This window comes from Amblyomma americanum, chromosome 1 (assembly GCF_052857255.1).
Source record: "Amblyomma americanum isolate KBUSLIRL-KWMA chromosome 1, ASM5285725v1, whole genome shotgun sequence".
NCBI lineage: Eukaryota > Metazoa > Arthropoda > Arachnida > Ixodida > Ixodidae > Amblyomma > Amblyomma americanum.
The window spans coordinates 406,156,986-406,183,182 of record NC_135497.1 but is presented as its reverse complement, the minus strand read 5'-3'; the positions used below and the strand labels follow the sequence as shown (position 1 = coordinate 406,183,182).

The 26,197-nt window shown below is 47.2% G+C and overlaps 1 protein-coding gene across 1 annotated transcript in view; it reads left to right on the top strand.

The window, feature by feature from the left end:
• LOC144124102 (uncharacterized) overlaps positions 1-21,209 on the top strand; it is a gene marked incomplete at its 5' end in the record, with an annotated part of 86,441 nt that extends 65,232 nt beyond the window's left edge. The window contains one exon of the mRNA XM_077656768.1: positions 21,156-21,209. Within this exon, the coding sequence (XP_077512894.1) occupies positions 21,156-21,209 (54 nt within the window). The remainder of the gene's footprint in view (positions 1-21,155) is intronic.
• Between the last annotated feature and the right edge of the window lie 4,988 nt (positions 21,210-26,197).

Sequence of the window (26,197 nt, the reverse complement as noted above, 5' to 3'; positions counted from 1 at the left end):
TCGCTGAAACACCGGCTTCACTTCCTCAAGGACCGCTGCTGGGAGGGAATCCTTGTGGTCATAAGGTGTGAAAGCTTCGACGCAGACGCGCACGTGGTGGCCGCGGCATCCACCCCTGGATTTTGTTGCGGAGATTTGGCGTCATTGGAGATCGACTTATGCCGGTTCCCGTGGAAGCGACGCTTTTTATAGCACTTCTTTGTCTTCTTCATTGAATTGCCGCTAAATAACTAGCACCAAAGGAAAAACAAATTCGATTGTTCGAAAAAAACACGCCGAAGCACGAGCAAATTGCCACGTATTGCGAGTAATCCTGCTGCGCCTGAGGATTGGTTTGACTAAATAAAATATGCTAGCTAGCTTTTCACTGTTGCCAGATGAGCGATAGCCATCCCGCTAAACGTGAACAAAATATGCGTTGAAAAAAATCTTTTTCAGTTTAGGTGAGGCACAGATCCCGAGCAGGTGTCAAAGGGGGCGTGGTTGGTTGCCGCCTAAGTTTCGAAAAAGGTTGATTTCGAGGTACATATTTCGCGTCCACGTAAATGAGACACTGGACCATATTAAGGAAATAATAAGTATTTTAAATTGCACGAAAACAAGAAAAAATTCATTTTTTTCGGAAATTTTGTATCCCCTGCTCCCTCGATGCGCAACTGCCCTGGGTTGGCAGGTGCTGCCGTGGTGGGACTTGTGCGATCCATATTGATCTTCAAGATCAACCTCGTTCGACCAATCACTAACTTAACCACCACCTGCCATAGTGGCCAGTTTGCTCAAGATCCGACGGACAGGTTGCGATGGCGCCACAAGGTCACGTGGTACAGGTGCCCCAGCTGCCTCCTAGGTTCTTCGTATGATATTTCGCTCACCGTCAACGGCGCAGGATTTTCTGCGACACGATCTCCTCAACGCTGTGGCGTTAAAAGGCGCTGTGAGGGGGATACAGGGAATGCAGTCTCGGTACACATTACTCAAAGTTCACGTTAGAGCAGTTAATGCGTATGCGTAAATATGCTGCTCACACCGGAGCAGCCTACATAGGCACCCTACACTCGCCAGGTGCCTGCGGCGACCGTCTAGTGCGCGGCTAGTGGTCTGTCTCCGTCGCTAAGTATCACTCTCCAGTGGCATAATTATTTCATTTACTCGGCGTTCAGAGAATAGCTACTGCACCTTAACATTACAAATGCAAAGTTTTGTGCGTGCCCTTATTGAAAAAGTGGCGTCTGGTTAACTTAAGGGACGTGCAGTAGTGTTTGTCTTATTCGTTGTGTCTGTAAAGAGGATTTATTTATTAGTCCTGGTAGCGCTCCCCGAGACCGTGAGAATAGAGAGGGACAGTCTTTTCATCTATGTTAGCACATAATCATCGCCGATTCTGAAAGCGATAAACCCAAATAACAATTTCGATATAGTCCCTAATGAAAGCAATGGAATCCCAGTTTCAGAAACTTAGTGAGCTCAGCTCTTTGATAACGTCAAGGCTGAAAGCTGGGCTACTTGGTAGTTCATGATTGATTAATTGCCTTGACAGCAATGATTTCTCGTACATCGGGCCCTGTGCTTCCTTCCTTTATGTCTCATCATACTTCAGTTACATATGCGAACTTGATAGCAGTTACCACCTTTCGGGCAAGAGTGCTATCTCTTGCCCTGAATAATGAACTGGCGCCGTCTGAAGTGCTAGCCTTGTTCCATCCCTGCAGCCAGGCATCGGTGCGACATGCTAGAATGCTGACCAAGATCGTCCGTGCGGAACTCTCGAGACAGATCCGCTACCTTAATTTGTGCTTAAGAGCGCATGCTGCGACCGGGAAAAGCTGCCAAGTAACCAGTGTCGGCTTGATTAGGACTTGGGTGAGAGAGGCTGCATATGTTACCCAGTTTCTGTGGTCGTGCGGCCTGCAGTCGTTGTATGCAAGGAAGAAAGCAGATGAGGCGCTCCAAGATGCGACGAAGAAATAAGTGTTGCGCCCAGAGGAAGGTGGCCTCCCAGAAAAAGTAGAGTGCGTTTTGGGCTGCGGGTCAAAGTTTTGTATTCAGGTAAATGGGACTGCACTTGGGCTCCTTACTATGGTTAGGAAAGTAAGAGAATGTGCAGATGTGAAAGAGAAAGCCAGATGTATTTCCGAAGAAGTCGACTCTTTGCTAAGTATAAAGACTACTTCCTCTGGGCTTACATTATACTGTGAACAATACTGTCCATTACATAACGAACAATAATCTTTCGTCGTTGACCGTAGATAGAGGGCGTTAAAAGTGAAGCATATTGACAGCGCAAACACAGACAGGGACCAAACTAAGATTAAGAGACAGGGCACACGCTAGACTTGCAACTGGATCTTTTACGTGAAACACGGTATTTATAAACTTTCTTTCTGCGCCACCAATCAGTTGCCGTCGCGTCAAATGACGATGAAGAAAATGAAGCTTGATGGAACAAAATGAACAAGGCACAAGCACTCGGGAGCACCCCGAAGACATCTAGCAATACAAGATAAGTGAAATCTAACTTGATAGGGTGCTTTAATGTGGCACGAAACACAAACGAAAAACGAGGAGGATCTAAAAGTTAAACATAAAAAGGGTGTGTGGTCTGTATCAGATAAAAACTTATCAAGAAGCTAAAACCAGCATGAGAGACCTGCAGCAAGACCGACCACACGTGCCAACAGCACCAATGTTCAGATAAAGGAAGGAACACCAGGGCCTACCGAATGTTGATGACCACACCAAAGGGCGGAGAGAATGAAAAATATAAAAACAACGGGACCTCTAAAGAGGCCTACACACAACAATATAAACTTAGAAAAAATTGGACGGTACACTAAGCCCGAATAAACGTGGTCATAACAACTGATCATACATGATCCTAAAAAACAAATCAAACAAATCCAAGCAAGAAATTTTCAAACATAGTAAACTTGAATGGAATACTAAACTCTGGAGACACATGGACTCAAGGTAGTGTGAACGAACCTATCTGTCACACACTGGACCGTGAAACATACCCTTCTAAATAGCGCATTTCCTTCTTTGTTAAAGCCACAGACTGTTTGCTTACGCAGCCTTCCCCTGCCTTAGCAATGTGTAATGCTTCAAGGGTCTCCCTTTCATCCTTTGTTTTCAGCCTTCCTACAGCCACAGTCTTATCCCATTCTGGTATGCATGCTGGCTTGTAGGGCCACAGTTTGCAATGTTCGGCCAGATGGCCTTCTATGTCAACTGCTGAAACTTTCTGCTGATGCGCTTACAACCAACTAGCCGAAATGAAATCCTTAGCAGATAGAGGGCGGTTTTGTCGTGTTGCCGAAATCAATGTACCAAGAGAGGGCCAACTAGGCCGTATACAAGAACTTCATTGTACTGCGAACATCCGGCAAAAAAAGTGAAAGCAGAGGCGTTGAATCTGTGTGAGAAAATGAATTTTACAGGGTTGCAACATTCTGTGAAAGTAGCCACAGTGCAGGGGTTGAACGTATTTTTTTCAGCGGAAACCCACAAAGAAGGTATGCCTCTCAGAGCTGTCGTTTCTGACAAAGAAGCTTGGCAAGGCCTGATATCCCAATATCTGCAAAAGCACTTAATCGTAGTGGACGTAGACGACCCTTTTCGCATTAGCAACTCAAAGGATGCTATTGAATTTTTGGCCAAACGAAGTGGTGTTTCAGGAGCTAATTTTGCATGTTCAGTATGTGTTCAGAAACTCTTTTATTCTATTCCCCAAACAGAGTTGCTAGACTCAGTTACACATCAGAAGAGCGCATTGAGAATTGGGGAGCGGTCAGATTTAAAAATGCTATCGGGGTCTCGGTAGAAAACTTTGTACCTTTAATTGAGTTTTGCCTGTCTTCCATTTTCATTCGTTTTAACAAGCTGGAATTTGTATAAGTTCTTGCATAGCTCTGATACTCAGGGAAATCTTCTAGCTCGATTTGACAAGCGTGTTCCAGCGTACATGAAAAAGGAAAAACATGTCGTGAAATGTTTCAGATAGGTGGGTGATTTTATTGTTTTTTTAATGCTAATAATGAAAGCAACATATCACAGGTTGCTAAAAGGGTCTTACAGGTTTTTGGTGATGTTCAGGGGAATTAAGGTCTACGCATGAAGTATCGTTGAACGGGTGTCTTCAGTTTCTGGAGCTCTGTTTGTATACTTTCGCCCCCGGGGCATATTTGTTGGGCGTACCAGCCAAGCACTAAACAGGAAGTCTTAGCTTATAATTCAGCCCACTCCAAATTGGCTAAGCGGGATATTGCAAAAAGCTGCCTGCGCGGTGCCCTTGAGAAGTCGTGCCACCACAAAATTGTGGAGAGCCTGCAGACGCAAGCGGTACGGTTAGCCAAGGCCGGTTTCTCTTGTGAAACAGTGACAGCCGTGGCTCGTATCAAAGAAATACAAATCCCGTATTCCGAATTTCCGTCATAATAAAAAGCGTCATAATCTGCCGCAGCGGACGCACCTGACTGGTCGAAGGGCCGGAAGCGGATGTGGTGGTTCTGATGCAGCGAAAAGGGTCGAAGAAACCGCACGGTGACGTCAAAGACATAGCATACGCAGCAGATACTCGACAGCCAACATGGCGGCGCTCTCTGAAGTGGAGCCTCTCGCTTCGAAGTTAACTCGTCGATGTTACTGCGTTTTTCGACCCGTAAACTAACTATAAACTGGGTACGGGAGTTTCGCTTCGGCTTGTCTTGCCTATAACAAATTGTGTGCACGATAAATTCGGTCTGTTTTTTACTTGTTTAGATGATTAGGAAGCACTAGGCCTAACGAGCACCGGTTTGTTGCAGAAATTGTTCTCGTCATTCAAACTGGATGGCGCCATTATCACTGAGTTTTCTTGTCTGCGTATGTTGAATGATGTAACATAAAGCAGAATGTCCCGCAAAATACTTGCGTTTACTGCGCGCAAATGTGCATTTCCTATTCTAGAGCTTTCTATTAGCTGTTGAAGCGTCCTGCATCATGATCGTGCGTAATGTCTGCCAGCGTGAAACCACTCAGGTGCACGGAAGGTCAGTCGCCAGCGACGCGCTGCTACACCGAAGCTTTTGACATGCCAGAGGTGGTTTTTTGGTGTCCCTTACGGTTCTCGATAGCCGCGGTGGTGTGGCTCTGCATCATTGAGCTCGCGAGTTAGCCTGAAAGTTAGTTTTAAGGCCTCAATGGGCATGCGTGCGCTTCGTAGTATGGCGGACCTATGAAAACTTCGTCTGCGAAGTCTACCAGCGAAAAGCTCACTATGCACGCCGTGCTTTTTGAAGTTGGCGTTGTGCAGCTGTTCTTATTCGTTGCGATGGCTGCAGAGATCATCTCGACCTCACACGACATTGTTTCTGCTGCGTATACATAGACGATTTCGATCGCGGTTCGTGTCTGTACTGTGCTTGAAAACTGCCAAGTCTGCGAAGTGACACAGTCGTGCTACACCGCCGTCGGACTGTTTTCTACCGCGACAGCAGCAGCGTCGCCACCCTTCTACGCCTTCCATAAACTGCACTTCGTGATGATGGGTGCTCGGGTTGCGACACTTTGCCGGCGGCACTGTGTAACCACTGCGAAAACACTGAGCACTGGTGTGCAGTCGAGATTTCCCGTCGTGATCGTTTCTTTTGTTTTATTTCCTGCCGGCTATGCAGAACTATGTCTGCAATAAATATTTTTGGTGGCGAACTGGTGACTGAACACAACTTCCTCTGCATGATGGCGGCCGTACCAAATGAGTAATTTTCGGTTTAGGTTGTGACAACATGCAATCACGAGATTACAAACAAGACTCATTGCCAGAATTCACTGACCGCTGTTTCACAGTGTGCAAATCCCTAATATGTGCCAAATCGTGTACCTCGTTTCCGAGAGCGCTTCACCTGATGTGATGCCACAAGGAAAAGATCATGGAAGAAGTTTATGCTCAGTCTCGAAGCGAGCAACCCATATACAATTGTCCCCCTTTAATGTGGACAACGGACGCAAAATTCGGAAGTCGCGGGTTCGGATCCCACCGGCGGCATGTGGTTGTTTTCTTCCGCTTTCTTATCAATTATCCTTAAGTGATTGAATATTTACACTATTAGTCTCCAATTAATTAAAAACACAAATTGGAAACAAAAAACTTCTCCTGTGCTCCTTGGTTTCGGTGGATGTTCACTTCAGTCACGTATGTCATAACGAGCACCTTTTTTTTCCTTCACTTCAATGCTTAATAATTTCTCAAGGTACACCCAACCTATATGCACCTGGAAGAATATCGGAGAGTTGTTAGCTAAGTTGGTAGAGCACTGTAGGCGACATACAGAGATTCTGGGTTCGCATCATACTGGTGGCATGGGGCTGTTCTTTTACAGCGACAGCTGATGTGCACCCGTTCCTGGGTTTTGCGTCATCGTCGTCGTAGTAGTAGTTGTAGTAGTAAAAGTAGTAGTAGGAGCAGGAGGAGGAGGAGTAATGTCGAGGTTACCGTAAAAGGAGGAGGGTATGACCTGAGTCGACGAATCCGTAACCGGAGAGTGCTTACCAGCAGAACCATCCGGGGGGCGGTTACCGTTGAAGGAGGAGGGTATAGCCAGAAAGCGCGACCGGTAGGTGGTTGCCGCCACGGAAACCAACCCTGAGGGCAGTTACTCTGGAAGCAGGAGGGTGACGTCGGGTGGAGTGGGGCGTGTAGGAACGCGTAACCGGTGGGTGGCTGCCGTGGAAGGAGCAGGAATAGTGTGGCGAGAACTAAGGAATGCAGCACGATCCATCTGCGGGAGCTGCTGAGAAACGCTCCGCCCGAGGAGAGTGTCAGCGGTGGTGCGGCGCGCCTAGAGCGGCCGACAGGAAGGAGCTAGGGCTAGTCAAAAACTGAGTACGTGTGGAAAACTGAAAGAGCGCTCTAAACCGAAACAGACATGAAGCCGCTCTGATGTTCTCTACCGCAACGTTTCTTCGAATATAATAGTACTTTAACAGCTGTGGCTAAATCTCGAGTTACACAACGGTAACCATTCTATAAATTTTTCTACTTTCTAATCAATTACCTTGCAAGTAAAACTATTACATGACTAATTTCGGTTCGGCCAACACGCCAAATTAAAAAAAAAGAAACCCCCTATGCTTCCCTTGGTTTTGGTGACAGCTGTATTTCATAAAAAAAAACTTGGCTGTGTTTATTACCGATAACCTCAGCCCGCACGCTGATATTAATTTCATAAATGTAAAAGCTAATTGAATGTCATATACATTGAGGGTAACTTTGCTACACTGCTTTCATCACTCATATTACTAGTATAGAAAAGGTGATCTTGTCCCAAAATAAAATTCGCCGATATATTTGAGCCCCAATCAAAACTGTCTCATTCACTCGTTACAAATGGCAAAAAATAATCCAGTTCAACTCATACCGTCTCGCTATAACAGAGCGGGCAATACATCCATAACCGAGTCTATTTTATTGGGAAACAGAACCGTTTTTCGAGAATTTGAATGCATGAAGCTTGTAGATAAAAAGCATGGCGAAGTTTTTATGAGCAAGTGATGCAATAACTTCATTGTGTATATGGTGACTTTTATGCTGATGCAATCGCCGATTAAAGCCGCAGCAATGTTCAGGGTTGTTCTCAAAGCGTCGGAGAAGTACGGAGAAACTCGCTGGTGACGTCGCAGACGCTGAGAAATTAAGCTCTCGCTGCGTCCGTCCCCCTCCACCCGTGTGTCGGTCACGAAGCCATGCTCCGCGAGCTTTTCTTTCCTTGTCGCTCGTTTTCGTCCTGCAAGGAATCGTTTGTGCGTTACCGCTGCCGCAGACGATGCCATCATGCGACACAAACCCGGCGGTGAGCTCTGCTGAGAAGCCTAAACTTCGACGCAGCTTATTTCAGTGATTACGGCACCATTCTAAATGCTACCACAAAAAGATGCCGGGTGTCTTGCCTGCATGCACGTTTCACACATTCGACCTCTTTAGACTCGTCAAATTCTAATATCTGTTTGGTTGGCCTTTAGTCTGTCGTCGCCAGCTTCTCGCCGTAAAATCATACGCCTTTGTCTTTTCAAGAAATACTGCTCCATCCGCGTTTGCACAAAGAACTAATCTACCATCCACGTATTGGTCAGAAAAGATCAATATTCGATACTTTGTGCACACTAAACAAATAAGCTCTGCCTGTCAGGATCCTTCGTCACTGAGGTGATGACATATATTATTGCTGGGAAATCTGGAGCGATCTAGATTTTGTTTGCATTTATAGCTTAAACGAACGAATCGAAACTGTAACATCCTGAGATATTGTTATAAGGCTATGGCATATCAGCAAGACGGTGAGTGACTACGGACTTCTGCGAGTGGAGTACCGGTTTCTTAATGATTTAGTGTGCACTGGCTGGGTTAATTTTTTCACGGGTCTGTTTCTTATTTTCTGTGGAGCGGTACTCTATATTGCTCTGCATTTGTGTTTCTAGCCTGCATATACACCTTCTGTATTCAATAAAAATTTTCTCTCCTAAATGTTTCAAAGCAAACTGACAGTTTTTGTGACAGAAAAACAGCAATATACAACGAGAGGTCCCATGGCAACGAACCGATGGCGCGACCTCTCATGCTAGCATCGGTAAAAGCCGATAGGCGACTAATCAGATGACGTAATTCAGGGAATAGAAGCAAGCAATGTAACAATACCACTAAGACGTACTAAAAATGGATTACAAAACGAAACTAAAATAATACATAACAAAAATGACACATGTGAACAGTGGAACGCCGCAGGCAGTATTCATGCAGAAATCCGAGAAATGCAGAAGTCAATTTTGCTAAATTAACGTGTGCATTATAACAGTGTAGAATGATATGGCAAGTTAGAACATAATAAATCTGGCAATTAGGATCACATACAAAGTAGGTGAGGCATTCTCAGCCGTAGTTACTTTTCACCTTGAGCAGTAGCAAGCTATTACGCGATGTGTGGCATTGATGGCTGTAAACATATAAGAAGAAATAATGCTCAGCATGAGTAGACGATGACTCTGCAAAATAAAATGTCGATGTTTTAAAGATAAACCGGCGAAGAGGGGTAGAATGTTGGTGCATATCAATAGCGCCGATGGTCGATTACGGAGGAAACATCGACATATGGCTGCCACACATGCTGTGGTGACGCAAAGCAGGCGATGCGCTGCCGACGATCAGACTCCTCTCACGCCTGCCAGTATGGCTTGCCGTCCCACTAGCCGAGGATAGCAGTGTAATGGGCGACGTGGACGTGCAGTCTCATGCCAGTCCGATTCTGGCAGTTACGTGCACTATCGCGATCAGAAGTTTACGGGACGAGAATACGCGCAAAAAGAAAAAAGATTTTTTTTCAATGCGGTGGCCTAATCGAGTCGCCTGAAATGCGCCAAGGCATGGGGGACGCGCATGCTCAGCAACAATGCCACGCGGCTGGGTCACTAGGTGCAATGAACTTTTGTCTGTGAACGCGCATCCGTAATATTTTGATCGCGAAAGTACACTACTACCTTAGACATCGTTGCACACTACTGGGGTGGGTTGGGCGCTCACAAAGTCTACAACGCATGAGATGTGCAAGCGATAGACATCTGGGGTCGCCCTGCGTGAAACGCCTTGGGTAATACCCGCAGCAATTGTTGGTTGTCCGACTTTTGTCCTTATTATTTGTTGCACGCTACAAGTCAGACCACAAACGGTCGCTAAGGGTTTCGCGCAGAGGAATCCCCGCAGGCTATCGCGGGAAGAGATGTCGCTTTCTGGCGTGACACAAGCAAACCTATCCACACCCATCGCATCGTCAGACAGGCGGTGCTCTACACTGTCTCCCTTTATCGCTGCTGAATGAATGTAAGTACCTGTGTCGGACTTGGTTGTAGCTTCCGACCGCATGGCGGGGCGGTGTATCGTGAAATGGACGGCTGCGCAAACAAGGGCACTAAGAAGAAAGAAACACCACATGCGCACACTACCAACTGTTTATTGCGCGGAAAGGTGGCATATTTAAGAATTCTGCTCAAGCATGTGACATCGCATTATCGCTCGAACCCAACAGGTGGAAAAAAGCAGCAACATCAGGAAAACGGGCAAAAAAATTTAACCCCTGCAGAAAAAAGTAACAGATTCTCATAAAAGGAATTAAAAAACTAACAGGAGGGGCAATCTCTTAGCAAAAGCAGTGCCACACAATCGTAGCAATAGCAGAGTCATACATGAGAAGCCAAAGCAGTCGGACAGTAAAAAACCAATAACAAATAACAATCGTAGCAAAATCAGATTCAAACAAATGAAGCAAAAGCAGTCAGAAACCGAAAAACAACAAACACTAAAATGATAAAACCAATACCAAAAGTTCTAAAAAAACACAACAGACGGCCGCTAGAAAAGGAGGACTGAAAAGTCGCACTGAACATGATGTCACAAAAAACTATCAAGAAATGAAACTTCATTTCTACGGAGGGATACGGAATGTGACATCATGTTCAGTGCGACTTTTCAGCCCTCCTTTTCTAGCGGCCGTCTGTTGTGTTTCTTTTTAGGAGAATTTTTGGTATTGGTTTTATCTGTTTAGTGTTATTTTTTTTTTTGGTTTCTGACTGCTTTTGCTTCATTTGTTCGACCCTGCTTTTGCTACGATTGTTATTTGTTATTGGTTTTTTTACTGTCTACCTGCTTTTGCTTCTCATGTATGACTCTGCTATTGCTACGATTGTGTGGCACTGCTTTCGCTAAGAAATGGCCCCCTCCTTTTAGTTTTTTTATTCCTTTTATCAGAATCTGTTACTTTTTATGCAGGGGTTAAATTTTCTTGTTCGTTTTCCTGATGTTGCTGCTTTTTTCCACGTGCTGGGTTCGGAGCGATAATGCGATGTCACATGCTTGAGCTGAATGTGTAAATATCCCACCTTTCCGCGCAATAAACAGTTGGTAGTGTGCGCATGTGGTGTCTCTTTCTTTCTTCTTAGTGCCCTTGTTTGCGCAGCCGTTCATTTCATCATGCACCAACTCGCCCCTCAGGCCGTTATTCTGAGGTGGTGTATGGTTATTCAAGGGTTGTCGTTCTTGGCCCTGCTTTCTTACGTCCTAGTTTTTCTAAGCAGCATTTAACCGCGAGTAACAGAAAGAAGCTATATAAGGAGATATTGGACACTGTTTTCCCGTTCCCTGGTCCCGCGTTTGCACAGACCAAACAAAGAAATGGCGGAGTTAAAACGCGTAAAGAAGTTTACACGTGGCTGTGGCTGCAGGAGCAATTTTTTTTTTCTTTTTACGCTTCATAAAGGGAATCTCAAGGTTAAAACACGGGGAGCAGGACTATTCGTTCCCTGGGTACTGCACTTTTTCATTGGAAGGAAGACATAAACGGCAGAACACGACTTTCTGGGAAGGCGTTCCTCTGGGATATCCTCCAAAGGATGTTAAAAACGGACTTACCGCAGGATTAGGGCAGCAGGTTTCGACGGGTTGAAAACCCTTTGATGTGATAATGCCTGCACACCATCTGGCGCATGGCTCTCTGTCGCTTAGACACGGATGCCCGGCTGGCCCGGTTCGTTGATAAACCAAGGAGCTTGAATTAAGCCCCTACCAAAGGGGCCACATTGCATCACTCATGCTTTTAAGGGATCTTGAGCTTCTGTTCGCCACTTCAACTCCGGCTGTGTCCCTTTTTTCCTTTTTTTCAGCTCCTTTAAAATGTGTGCAGTATTTTCTATGCTGCTTAATTTGGTTCGTGTGCTTTTGATTTCCGACATAACACGGGCAATTAAAAAAAAATCCTCTGTGAAGCAGAGGAAGCGGCCTTGTTTCGCGTCACAGGAGACCAAACTTCGATCCCCATTGCGCTCTTTTAAAAAATATATTTTAGAGCATAATTATTTGAATATAATTTCTTATATGTCCCTTTGAAATTTTGGTGTCACGTCGGACCCCGCAAACCAACATGTGACCTGAGATGTCAACACCAAACTTGATTCACTGCGATGTGACGTCACGTTCCCTTTCGGACAATGCGGAATTATCGTCCCACAGACAGTCGGTTTCGCATCGAACGGATTAAAGAATTAAGTTGGGCTGGTTGGTGCTTTTGATCCACAGACTGCGACATAGGACAGTAGCGTTAAAATACACACAAAGGACAGAGAGCAGAAACACACAGGACAGATGCTAGTGTCAACGCTATCGCGTTAAAGCAGTGCAGGCGGCACTTTATTTGTTACGAGGCTAGCAGTGAAGCATCCCGTCTGAAGCGTGGTTGGTTCTGCATCACCTTGCACTATGCCGCCAGCATGCCAAGATGAGCGTCGTTTGCCAATGGCACGTCCCAAACTTTCACTATTCGCAGCGCACGCATCCTCGAGGGTTCCTCGCATGCACCTTAGCGACGAAGTGCGCCTCTGTTGAAAGTGCCGGCGGTACGCCTCACTGAACCAATCGGCCGAGCACTTTCTCCTGGCGCTCGGGTCGACATTTTCCCTACGCCTCAGTTTTCTTCTTTTTTCAGGCTGCAAGATATCGTGTTCGAAAGGCTGTTGCGTAGCCCTCCAGGGTGAACCGCACGTCGTGCCTCTTGCTTTAAGAAGCTGTAAGCACGCCGAGGAAGGGCCAAGCGTTTCACTTACAAAATGCGCACATCGCGCTTAGCGTCACCGACGTTTTCTGAAAGCATCGTCGACTTTCTTTTTCTTTCTTTTGGGAAAAAAGAGCGCAACGAGACGAAAGAGCAGGCACCTTCTTCGTATCTTGGCGCTGTTTTGTTCTAGGATGCAGTACCAACTAACCAGCTCGATTGTGTGCATTACTTCAGCATAGTGAAATACTGTTAACAGTCAAACAGCAGTAAACTACCACTTTAACAAACGTCATTTAAAGAAACTTTTCAGGCAATTGAACTCTGACAAATACCCTAGTCGAAACTCCGTTCTATCATTTTATATGTGTCTCAACCGAACGAATGTCAGCAGAGTGCAGCTTCCAGTTCAGCTAACAATTTTTGAAGCATTAACGTGCCGCTTCCGAGTCGCTAAGCGCATTTTACGCAGTCATCCGAGGCTTCTGTCAGCAGAATTTCGTGCACTGGAATTCTGAAGCTGCACAGCTTCCTTAACTTCGCAGAGCCAACCTTTAAGGAAAATATAAGTTGGCATCTACCGATAGAGCGCCATTTCTGTAGCGACAAAAATGCTACTTACGCAGAAAAAAAAGAGGCTTTTTAAGCTTGACAAACTCGAAAGTTATATATAGATGTTCCCACCACCTGCCGGTTACGCAAGCAAACTGCTGTGACGTCAAAATAGGCAGGTCCCTGATGCTAAGCTATTCACTTTGAGTGAGGGATCCCGCACCTTCTTTGCTCTTACCGTGGCGACTATCAATCAGGTCGCGGATTTTATCGCCAAAAAACTTGAGAGCACACCTAAGCTCTGCCGTAAGGGTAGCGCTAATGGGTCCCTTCAGCGGCCTGGTGTCCTCTTTGCGTACCACTTTGCAGACAGACACACTCTTCTTTCGTTCACCTTCACATGACACCTAACCTGCACTTAAGAGTTCAATGAGATACCATTAGAGATTCCTCCCACTCAAGCGCTCTTTCTCTGTCTTCTAGTGTCCGCCTACAAGCGCGTATATTTCATTTTATTTATTTAACTTCATTTTATTCCACGCACTGAAGGACATGAGCGAGTGAGAAAAAAGCTGTCTTGTGGGCAGCTTGACTAACCCGAACGCCCCATAGGCGGAATTGGCCGCTCTCTACTTTACATACATTGATCGCGGGGAGCCCTTATACCACTACTGGCGCAGTGGTGCAGCAGTCAACCGTTGGGCCACTGCGCCAGCAGTTGGCTTTTTAAATGCAGCCACAGGTGGTGCGTGTGGGACCCAGATTGCTCTTCTCCAGGAACCTCTCGCGACCATTCATTAATTACCACTGCCATGGTAGGCAGTTTCCTTACAATGCGGTGGGCAGGTAGTGTTACACCCCAAGGTCACGTGACCTAGGCGGCAGGTGGGCCACCCGCTTGTCTCGATCGACGCGCTGTGTCGGGGATGTTCTTCGCTACGCTGCCGCTATATATCCGCAAGAAGCGATGAGATTTGGCGGCAAAGCGGCGTGTTTTTACGGCGTAATTGCGACCGCTTCAGTGTTCAGTCACCTCGCGTAATGAGACAGCAGACATGCGCTAGCAGCTCGTTTTTAAAGCTTTGGACAGCATCAAGCACAGTGAAGGGATGACCTATACAAAACCCTTTTTTGTTCCACAACCGCTAGCAGGCTTTCACTTAACTGTTGAGATCCGTGAACGTAGATGAAGCAAGTGTCGGCAGCTACTCGGAAACCAGCTTCATCTTATCGCGGGAAGCAATCACAGAGCATGTCGCCTCGAATAGTCGCCACATGCTGCGATTCCGTACTTGCGATATGCGACGAGCGCCACAGAGAGAAGGGTTCATGGAGAAACGGCTGGCTGCAGTGCGTTCAACGCGCCACTCACGTTTGTAAATAGCTGCGGCAGCCACAGTTTTCGAAGCGCCGCTTGAAAGCTATTGTTGTCAGGTCAGCAAGTGTGCCAAACCTTAGCCTCTACTTGTCGGCTTCTCCGGTGTAGCGCGCGGCGTGGAGCGGTGTAGCCTGCTTGGAAGATAGGTCTCCACAAGCGGTGCCTTACACAGCGAGTGTTGGCTGCGAAAAACCATGCTTAGCGCGGATATCCACGGTACGTTTTAGGAACCGGGGTGCAACAAGTTGAACGCAGAAAAAAGTTGGAATCAAAATGGAAAATAGGAAGACAGGTTTTCTGCCAGTTATTAAAAAAAAAAAAACACTGCCGGTTTAGCATTGCTACACACGAAATATTGTGCGAAACCACAGTTTTTTTGTGGGCGGACAGCACCGCCACGTACCTAATAATAATAATAATAATTTGTTTTGGGGGAAAGGAAATGGCACAGTATCTGTCTCATATATCGTTGAACACCTGAACCGCGCCGCAAGGAAAGGGATAAAGCAGGGAGTGAAAGAAGAAAGGAAGAAATAGGTGCCGTAGTTGAGGGCTCCGGATTGAGGTATCCACTGATCCAGGGAGCCAATTATCATCATAATCAGCCGGACTGCGCCTACTGCAGGGCAAAGGCTTCTTCCATGTCTCTCCAATTAGCCCTGTCATTTTCCAGCTGCGCCCACCCTATGCCTGCAAACTTCTTAATTTCATCCGGCCACCTAACCTTCTGTCGCCCCCTGCTACGCTTGCCAATTCTCTTGCAATCCACTCCGTTACCCTTAAGGACCAGCGGTTATCTAGCCTTCGCATTACATGCCCTGCCCAAGCCCATTTCTTCCTCTTGATTTTGACTAGGATGTCATTAACCCGCGTTTGTTTCGTCACCCACTCTGCCCGCTTCCGGCCTCTTAAAGATATTTTTTGATAGCTCGCTGCGTTATCCTCAACTTAAATTTTTTTCGTTAGCCTCCACCTTTCTGCACCGTAGGTGAGTAACGGTAAGATACAGCTCTTGAATAATTTTTTTCGAGAGGGATATTCGTAAACTCTTATTCATGATCTCAGAGAATCTGCCATATGCGCTCAACCCCATTCTTATTCTTCAAGTTATTTCCCTCTCATGATACAGATCAGCGGTAACCACCAGCCCTAAATAGACGTATTCCCTTACCACTTCCAGCACCTCACTACCAATTGTGAACTGCTGTTCCCTTACAAGACTGTTGAACATTACTTTGGTTTTCTGCATGTCAACTTTTAGACCGAGCACTCTGCTCTGCCTGTCTAACTCATTGATCACGTTTTGCAGTTCACCTGCTGTGTGTCTTAGCAAGGCACTGTCATCAGGGAATGGCAGATTACAAAGGCATTCTCTATTAACTCTCTGCCCCAACTGTTCCCAATACAGGCCTCGGAACACCTCCTGTAAACAGGAGGTGAATAGCACTGGCAAAATCGCGGCTCCCTGCCTGAGACTCTTCCTTATTGGAATTTTATTGCGGACTTTATGGAGGACTATGGTAACTGTGCAGCCGTTATCTATGTCTTCCAGTATTTTCACATAAGGCTATTCTACACCCTGATTCCGCAATGCCAGCATGACTGTTGAGGATTCCACCGACTAAAATGCTTTCTCGTAATCAATGAAAACTCTTTGTAAGGGCTGGTTATGTTCTGCGCATTTTTCTATCACCTCATTAATAGTGTGAATATGGTCTATTATCGAGCATCCTTTACGAAACCCCGCCTGATCATTTCGTTGATTGCAGTCTAAGGTCGTCCTGTTTCTATTAGCGATTAGCTTTGTAAATAACATGCAGGCAACTAACAATAATCTGACTTATGTAATTTTCCAAGTCCTTGGCGTCTCTTTTCTTATGAATTAAGATAATGAAAGCGTTCTTCCAACCTTCTGGTATGCTCGAGGTCATAAGGCATTGCAAATACAGGGCAGCTAGTGTTTCTAGCACAATATCCCCTCCATCCTTCAACACATCTAGTATTACCTGGTCCTCACCAGCAGCTTTTCCCTTTTGCATTGCTCTTAATGCTTTCTTTACTTCCTCTTTCGTTACTGGCGGGATGTCCCATTGCTCACTGAACAGAGAAACAAGTATGAACAGAGAAACAAGACCTCGTCACTGCAAAGCGTTGCATCGCAACGCTCCGCGACGCTAATCTTCCTGTAACGGCGCGGCAAGACAGCACGGCAAAGCGGAAACATCTTTTTATGGAACTCGTTTTTCGCGTCTCCATGTGTGCACGGCGAGCGGCGCACAGGGCGCGCGCAGAGACCCGCGAACATGCAGGCGCCCTCTTTCACAGTGAGCCCCAGTGGCGAAACAGATTAATGCCGCACGAGAGTGAGGGTGAAGGCTGTCGTCACACGGCACACACTCGCAGCAAGCGCCCTCCTTAAATCCCCTTGACATTGAGGGGCTTTAGCCCGAAGAAGATAGCAGCGCCACGGTGCGGCCCCGGAGCCGCTCCACCGACTGAAGCCACGGGCCGTGTATTTTTGAAAATTACTGTACATGACTGGTATACGTTTTTCCCACACCCCCTTGCAGAAAGGTCAGCTCTTCGCCGGTTGAAGAAGGAAACCAGCGCAAAAGACGAAGACACAGGAACAAGGAACACAGGACGACGCCAGCGCAAAAGACGAAGACACAGGAACAAGGAACAAGGAACACTGGCGTCGTCCTGTGTTCCTTGTTCCTGTGTCTTCGTCTTTTGCGCTGGTTTCCTTCTTCAATCATGTACCGACTCGCCCAGCTCTCCACTCTACTTCGCCGGTTATCCAAGTCGACCCTTATCTTTATTTCTGGCTTTGCCCCCCCCCCCTTTTTTTTGCTGCTTCCTCTTTTCTTTCTTTAATTCTGTCTTCGCATCTTTCGCTCTTTTCAACGCGATAGCGTTGAGGCCCCCGTTGTGCAGAACATTCAGTGTCGTCGGCGTCGTGAGCGATAAATTTAGTGGCAGATGGTGGCCCAGGCGACCACCCCGGAGAAGCAACCCAGCGGACTACCTATGTCACGTGACCGCGTGGCGTAATCGCAACGTGCCCACCGGATTGTGAGCAAGCTAGCCGCCCTGGCAGGTGTCAGTTAAGTTGATGATTGATTGTAAGAGGTTGCTGGCGAAGAGGAACTTGGGCGCACAAGACCCGCCGGTGGAATAACTTGCCATCGCAAGGAAGTGGCGCACCCCTTAACCGCTTCACCATAGCTCAAGGAGTTGTGCGTGCACTCCTAGGGACATATGTATGTAAATTTGATAATGGTCAATTCCGCATATGTGGGCAATAACTCATTAACGCTATCGCGTCCTATCCTTAAGGCGGATATTAATTGCCCCCGCAATTTTTAAAGCGAAAGCTTTACTGGACTAGCAGAAGCCAGCAAACTCGGCTCTAAGAGACGTGACGTCACAAATATGTGCTGTCACGTGACATGGAGCCACTGCCATATCAACGCATCACGTGACTTCGCCGCGCCGTCGCTGCGCAGGGGCTCCACAGCCACGGAGCGGCTGCTGTCTGACCACGTGACCTAGCAGAGCCTCAGGTGGATAAAAAAAATTGCTGCGGTTTAACTTCTGCTGAACCCGGTTAGAGAGCGAAGGCTGTGGTGTATCGGGCAAGTAGATGCGGCTTGGCGTCTGTAACGTTGCGTGCATTCCGCACACTGGATAGGCAGCGCGCCCACCCTGCCACCCTGGCAGGTGGCAGTTGATGGTTGATCGCGAGATATTGGTCACCCAATGAACACTGCGGCCTATTGCTGCAGTGCCGCGTGTCTGCCAGAACGTTGTCAGCGCTAACGCATGCAGCCCACAGCTCTCTCTCACCACCGCCATGTACCTCAATGCGCGCCTGAGGCGTCCACTGACCCAGTGAGCCAGTTAAGCGCCCTTCCTTTCCTCAAAATCATCAGAGTCTAGAGTGTTGAACGCCGATAGGTTTCGCTTTGCATATCCTGGATTAGCTGGGCAAATAAATTATAATATATAATTGGTACTTTGGGGAAAGGAAATGGCGCAGTATCTGTGTCGTGTATCGTTGGACACGGAACCGCACCGTAAGGGAAGGGATAAAGGAGGGAGTGAAAGAATAAAGGAAGAAGAGGTGCCGTAATGGAGGTCTCCTGTAAAATTTCGACCACCTGGGGATCTTTAACGTGCACTGACACACGGGCGCCTTAGCGTTTTTCCTCCATAAAAGCGCAGCCGCCGCGGTCGGGTTCGAACCCGGGAACTCGGGATCAGTAGTCGAGCGCCCTAACCACTGAGCCACTGAGGCGGGTAGCAAATAAACTGCCAAATTTATTTTTCCTGCTTTCCTGCTTTCTTGCTTTCCTTGTTTCATTGCTTCTTTCTTTTTGATTTTATTTTCTCCTCTCCTTTTTTTCCTGTCTCTCCTTCCATCGTTTCTTTTCGTTTTCTCTTCCCTTCGCAACACGAACACTGAGTACGAGTTTTTTCTCCAGCCCACCTTCTTCGTCGGAAGCAGAAGCCCCATCGCTTCGGGTTCTTTTTTTTGCTTTATTGAGGATGAAGCCGACCACGCCTTGAAGGCTACGGCTTCAGTCGAACCAAGATAGGTCGAATGCAGCACTGACTCACCCGGCAGCCCCGCGTAATTGGGGAATTGTTGGCCTGCGCGCATTCACCGTGTTGCCTTGGGGTATCTTCATTTATCATTACATAGAAGACAGGTCAAATATTAAAAAAAAGAAGGGGTCGGTGATAACCCGCCTTGTTTCCTTTCATCTTTTTTCCAAGTTAGCGCAGCATGATTTAAAGCACTCGTGTTCCAAAATCTGTGTGTACCGCGGAGGCCGAGCGCCCAGCGCGTGAACCTGATTCTTTGTCCGCAGGTGGATACGTAGTTTTAGATCTAGATTATTAGAAAAATTTGCTGAAGCTGCCAGTTCTTTCTTTTTATCTCGATACCAACCGGGCTATAGTAAGTGCAATGTCATTACACAAAAGCCAAGATAGGACGGCGTCTTATAAATGGAACGTTTTTCAGATACAACAACAAAAACGTTTACAGCAAAACCTACAGCAGTTACTATCAACCAGGGACGACCCACAGGAAACAATTACATTATAGGGCTGAGGCAAGTAGAACATTCCAAATATATAACATAGTTTCTTCGGATAACTTATTCCACTCTTTGATAGCTATTTGAAGAAATGATTTCTCCTTTTTTCCGGAATTAAAGCTCATAATGTAAACATCATACGTCTTTGCAGGTGATTTTGTTCAGACGCCGGTAGTCAACGCAATAGAGGATAGAGGCATCTTTTCTGGTGAAATGGGTGGTTTTCATGGTTTATCGTGTTAAACTTCGCAAAGCGACTCAGGCTATGAGATACGCCGCACTGGAGGGCTCCGGATTAACTTAGCGCACCTGGGGTTCTTCAGCGTGCCCTAAGATCGCACAGTACACGGGCCTCTAGCATTTCGTCTTGATCTGAATGCTACCCCTGAAACCAGAATCAACCCGCGGCTTTTGGGTCTGCCACCGAGAACCATAACGTGCCACTGCGGCGACTTTTGGTTAAAAGTTCAACAGGGGAGGCTAAAGGACTGCGCGGTGGTTGTATGACGCCACGCTGATGCATGTTGTTCGCTTGTTCATCGATGATCTGACGTTCGGCTGCCGACACTCAATAATGGCGGTTGAGCATCGGCGAGTGCTCGTCTGTGCGGTTGTAGGCTCATTTTGTAGCAGATGATGTTCGGCCCAACACCGCGGGACAAAGGCATCCTCTCCTGTAAACTCGGTCCTGTGCCAGCTGCGACCACATCTTCTCCGCATACTTTCTGCTACCCCTTGCTACGTTTGCCTCCTCTTGGAATCCAGTCCGTTACCCTTAATAATCATTGGTTATCTTCCCTTCGCCTAACATGCCCTGCCCGAGCCCATTTCTTCTTCTTGATTTCGACAAGGATGTCATTGACCCGCATTTGTTCACACAGCCACACTGCTCTTATCTTGTGTATTAAAATTATGCCTATCATTTTTCTTTCCATAGGTCACTGCATTGTCCTCAACTTAAGTTTAACCCTTGTAGATAGTTATCCTCCATTTTTCCGCCGCCTACGTGGCTGCCGGTAAGATACAGCTGTTACATACTTTTCTCTTTAGAGGTATTCATAAACTGCCATTCATGATCGGAGAGTACCTGCCAAATGCGCTCCACCCAATTCTTTTTCTCCTAGTTATTTCACGCTCGTGGTCGGGATCTGCTGTCACTACCTTTCCTATAGGTACACGTAGCAACTGGTTACCAATCGTGAACTGCTGTTCCCTTGCTACACTGCTGAACATTAGTTTAGTTTTCTCCATAATAATTTTTAGAACCACCGTTCGGCTTAGCCTCTCTAAGTCATTGCTTATGCTCTGCAGTTCATCGCCCGAGTGACTTAGCAAGGCGGTGTCATCAGTGAATCGCAGATTACTAAGGTGTTGTAACGCCGCCACCACCATTATAGGCGGTGAGCCGCCTAGCTTCGCGCTGGCGCGAAAAGATGGGAGCCATGCATGCACCAAGAAGGATAAAGAAGTAACCGGCCCCAGGTACTCGGCTGATTCGCCAAGTTCGCTTCGCGCCCCGAAGAGCTTGTAGGCAACGTCTCCGTCTCTCTACAGATTGGTGACCCGGACGTGTTCTATGCCAACGACGACGCGACTCTGGCGTCCTGACCCCTGGTTCCTGTAGCGTGGTGATCGGTAGGAGCGCGCCTTCGGCCCGGCCGCACGATACCAGACTCCCGTTCGTCCTCTCACCCACCCATCCCGCATTTACATCCACGCAGCGTCGGAGGTTGGTTTTCTCGCCTCGAGGCAGTCATGGGGCATCACTGTCCATCCTTTTAAGCATATGCCATCCTCCTCGACACGCTGCCGGCCGAGCTGAAGCAGATTATGGACGAGCCGCTCACCGTCTGCGGTCCTTGCCACGGTCTACGGGGATTTGTACTTGATCGCTAGAGCGCCGAGTGCCAGCCGCTCCCGGAGATTGACGTGGAGATGGTAATTGTACCTCCCAGTCGACCTGCCGGCCGTACCGGCAGTGAGTACCCCCGATCTAACGCAAGCCACCAGCTTCATGGCCGTCTTCAACCACATCGCGTGGCAGCCCCAGGGGCCGAATTAAGTGACCCCCCCCCCCCCCTCAGCGAGACATCCTCTTAGCGGAGTCGCGACACAAACGGTGACCCCCGAGGTCATTCTAAACAACCCCTTCAAAATAATAGACAGTTTAGCTGTGCGTACGCAACGAGTTTGCGGGGATGGTAGAGCGCATACGCAGAACGCAAGCGCAAGCCCTGCGTCTTGCGTGCGTACGCTAGCCAGCGGACTTTGCGTTGCAGCTCTTGCGTGGCTTGCGTACGCTAACGTTGATAAGATGGGGGCGCCCAGCTCGCCCGCTTCGAAATAAATACTTGTCGCCGCTGGATTCTCCGACGCAATAGCTCGCTCAAATGGTAGCGGTTCGCTTTTATTTCGCCCCCTCTTGCCCACACGTAGCGGTATAAGCGATAACTAACCTCTGTTTTCCAGATAACTTGACGATTTTCAAGCTCCTAGGCCTAACTGAATGCAGTGTGTTTTCCTCGTAGCAACGACACCTGGCGAAGCAGTTTTCTAGCTTTTAGCCAGTTCTTACATTTTCTTCACTTTGCATAGTTTTTCTTCTTGGAACAAAAAAGGCTCCCAATGCACTCACACTAGTTATAAGGAATCACGGAGAAATTTTCTTCAACCGAGCGTTGATGCGCTTTGACGTCTTGTCACTAGATGGCGCTACGTGCGCCTGAAGGACGCTACGGTTCGGCCAGCTAAAACTATACTTCGGAGCGGACACCGTAACTCACGCAGTGCGGTAGCGCTTTGCGTACGCAAGCACTTGCGTACGCACAGCTAAAACTGTCTAATGACGCCACCTCCGATTGTTTCACGGTCTCGAGCCGCTCAAACACTTCATGTACCACTGCTCCCTGTCTGCCCGCCATTCTGGTATATCCCCACTTACTGCGCCCACAGCTGAGCACCCTCCTGCACGAGTTACACCGCCACGGAAGGCGCTCACACGCAGAGTGCTCTTTGCCGAACGCTTGCTTCTCAGCTGGCATCCCGTCAACGGCCGCTGCACTACCGTCGGCGAAGCTGCGGTGCTTGCCGTGGTATGTGCTGCGGCTAGCGTACCCAAGTCGTCAAAGCAAAAATTCCGCTCCATATGAGATTACGTTAAAAAACCGTGAGCTCTTTGGCCAGGAGCTGACTGACCACTTCGATAAAGCATTTGTCGATAGCATCATGTCAGTTCACAAACTCCGATTTACAGCACTTTAAATAAAAATAGCCTTGCTAACAGTTTTGTTTGTCACCTAGTATCCGAGGTAGAAGTGTCTGGAGCATTCGGAGAGCTTAAAGATAGCAAAGCTCCTCGCATTAAATAATTTGAAATAAAATCCATAAAGTATGTTTTATAGTCTACGCTCCTGTTCTCAGATGCATTTTAGGTTTGATCATTGAGGAAGGCGAATTTCCTGACGCAATGAAAAAATCTAGAGTAACAGTTGTACACAAAGGCGGCAACAGAAGTCATGCTAAGAATTACAAGCCAGAATTCATAATACCAATGTCTCTATTCAAAGGGCCTAGAAAATATATTGTCTCTCAGACTAAGATTTTCTAATAAGGTGTGGACCTTTTCCGTAAATTTGTGTATTTATGTCTATTTGATTCCTCAACGGCCTCAGTTTGAAACATTACATGAGGGAGAGGGTGTTAGAAGACAAACAAATATAATAAAATCAGGATTCACAAATTTCGATGAGCCGCTTGAATTCCAGTGGGTTGATAATGATGGCGACTTTGGCCGATGGGCCATTCCATTCCCGTGCTGGGCGCAGCAAAAATGGCGCAGAAAAAATGACTGCTGAAATGTCGCACTATGGGCTTGTGGTCGATTCACAGCATTACGGTGGCTGGAGTGGGTGATGCGCTGAGCTTTTTATACATACTGGTTATCAGAAGGCAAAGAATAGAAAAATTTATGAAAAAGCTCAAGACGCGCTAGCCTACGCAGTGAGGCTAGAGGGGTAAGTTTATGTGAGTTTTTAATGCTGAGAACTGACTCGAAGGAGTTAGTAAGCTTTTTGGGATGTTGGTCAGAAATACCATTAGGGTACTCCAGCTTGGATCGCACAAACGTTTGGGAACCACGTTCTTTATTAGGAGGAGAAGCGAGGGAAAGGTTGCCGCTTAGATAACATTAGCAGAAGGGTTAACAGAATTCCTTATGCGGTGAACATAACATGTCCAAGTTAGGTCTTACGAAATATGCACACTGAGATAGTTGACTGATTCAACTGTTACAGTCTGGATGTTATTGATGATATAATCATGCACAATCTACTTACGCCGACGGTGAATTAGCATGAAAACAGTTTTAGGGACACTTATGACATGAGCCTCGTTTGGTGTATGGTTTATGGGGGTTTAACGTTCCCAAAGCGACTCAGGCTATGAGGGACGCCGTAGTGAAGGACTCCGGAAAATTCACCACCTGGGGTTCTTTAACGTGCACTGACATCGCGCAGTAGACGGGCCTCTAGAATTTTTATCTGCATCGAAATTCGGCCGCCGCGGCCGGGATCGAATCCGCGTGTTTCTGGTCAGCAGCCTTTATCACATAGTGTGTTTTCAATTTTTTTCTTTCTTCAGTATGTTGCAATAAAATGATGTGTCGGCTGCTAAATGATCGCGCAAACCGCGGAACAGGGTGATAAGGGTAAAGTTATCAGGATTATTTGTTAATACAAGATCTAAAATCTTGTACGAGTGATAAGTAACTCCGGTGGGATCAGTGAGAAGCTGCGTTTAGTCAAATGTTGAGTACTTGTTAGAGAAATCGCTGGCTGGACTGCTTTTAGATAATCAAAAGGCAGGATCGGACAAATCTATGGCGGGGAAATTAACATTACCAAACATAAGGAGAGCACCATTTGGATATGTTTGTGTTAACATGTTTAAGGCATCATGAAGTAAAGGTGCGAAAGAACTGTCAGCATTCGGGTGCCGATAGCAAATACCAGTGTGGATGTGCGGGTGCGTAGCAGTGCCGCTCTTCATATGCCGAGAACTCCAACCACCATCTCGCTGGAACCTCACAGGCATAGCAGGTTGGGAGATCGCGGTATCTAGTTCAGAGCCGGCCTCACAGAGGAGGCTGCTGGAATGGGCGGAGAAGGCCGCCAGAATTCATGGACTGATGGCCGCAAACCGAGATTAAGAACCAAGCCAACCTAACGTCCCCTAACCCCTTCCCTTACTTGGTTCACCAATAAAGTTTTTACGCACCTACCTACCTTTAACGTGCACTGACATCGCACAGTACACTGGCGCCTTTGTGTTTCACCTCCATCGAAACGCGGCCGCCGCGGTCAGGTTCGATTTGAGCCGAAAAACTTTTTAGACTCTTTGGAGGGCCATTTTTCCTTGCCTCAGGGCGGTAGGTGCCCGGTCGCCATGAGGTATGAAATTGTGAGCTTCCGAATGCTGATGTCATAGCCGCCATGTTAAGCCTAACCGTTACAAAATATTAACCTAATCAGGCGATATTGGTTTCTACGATGTTGTACTCATCGAGCCCGTTACGAATATGTCATTGGTTAGATCACGACGTCTTCAGTTTACTAATTATAGGCAATAAAATTTAAGCCTAGCCATAACTAAATATGAACTTCATTAGTTAATATTGGTGTCTAACGTGTTCAACTCATCTAGTGAATTGGAAATATCTAATGCCTTTTATAATTACCTCATTAATTACTGAGTTATAAGCGACTCAACTTAATCAAGTGACTAGTTAACTATGACGCCACAAAATCAGTGACCTCAGCAATAAGTCTCCAATTCGATATACTAATGATGTCACCAACCAATCACCAGTCGGGTTGTGTTTCGATTTACTATGGGGGCCGCCGTATTGAATTCCTCGCGCATGGAAAATTTTACGCCGAAAGGATGTGGTAGCAGATCCCAAGAAATCGGGAAACGTGATGAATGAGAGCTAATAATAACAATAATTGGTTTTCGGGGAAAGGAAAACACGCAGTATCTGTCTCATATATCGCTGGACACCGGAACCGCGCCATAAGGGAAGGGTAAAGGAGGGAGTGAAAGCTCGCCGGCAAAGGGTGGATGCAGCTGGCAAAGGACAGCGTTAATTGGAGAGACATGGGAAAGGCCTTTGCCCTGCACTGGGTGTAGTAAGGCTCTTGATGATCATGATGATGATGATGAAAGAAGAAACGAAGGGAAAGGTGCCGTAGTGGAGGGCTCCGGAATAATTTCGACCACCTGGGGATCTTTCACGTGCACTGACATCGCACAGCACATGAGCGCCTTAGCGTTTTTCCTCCATAAAAACGCAGCCGCCGCGGTTGGGTTCGAACCCGGGACCTACGGATCAGTAGTCGAGCGCCCTAACCACTGAGACACCGCGGCAGGCGAGAGCTAACGATCTTAAAGTGCGTTCAAAGGTGTTTCAAACGCCGAAGGCGTCGCGCCGAATGGGCGATGGCGTTCCGCATTTCGATGGAGGCGAAACGCTAAGGCGCCCGTGTGATGCGCGATGCCAGTTCATTAAAGATCTCCAGCCGGTCGAAATTACTCCGGAC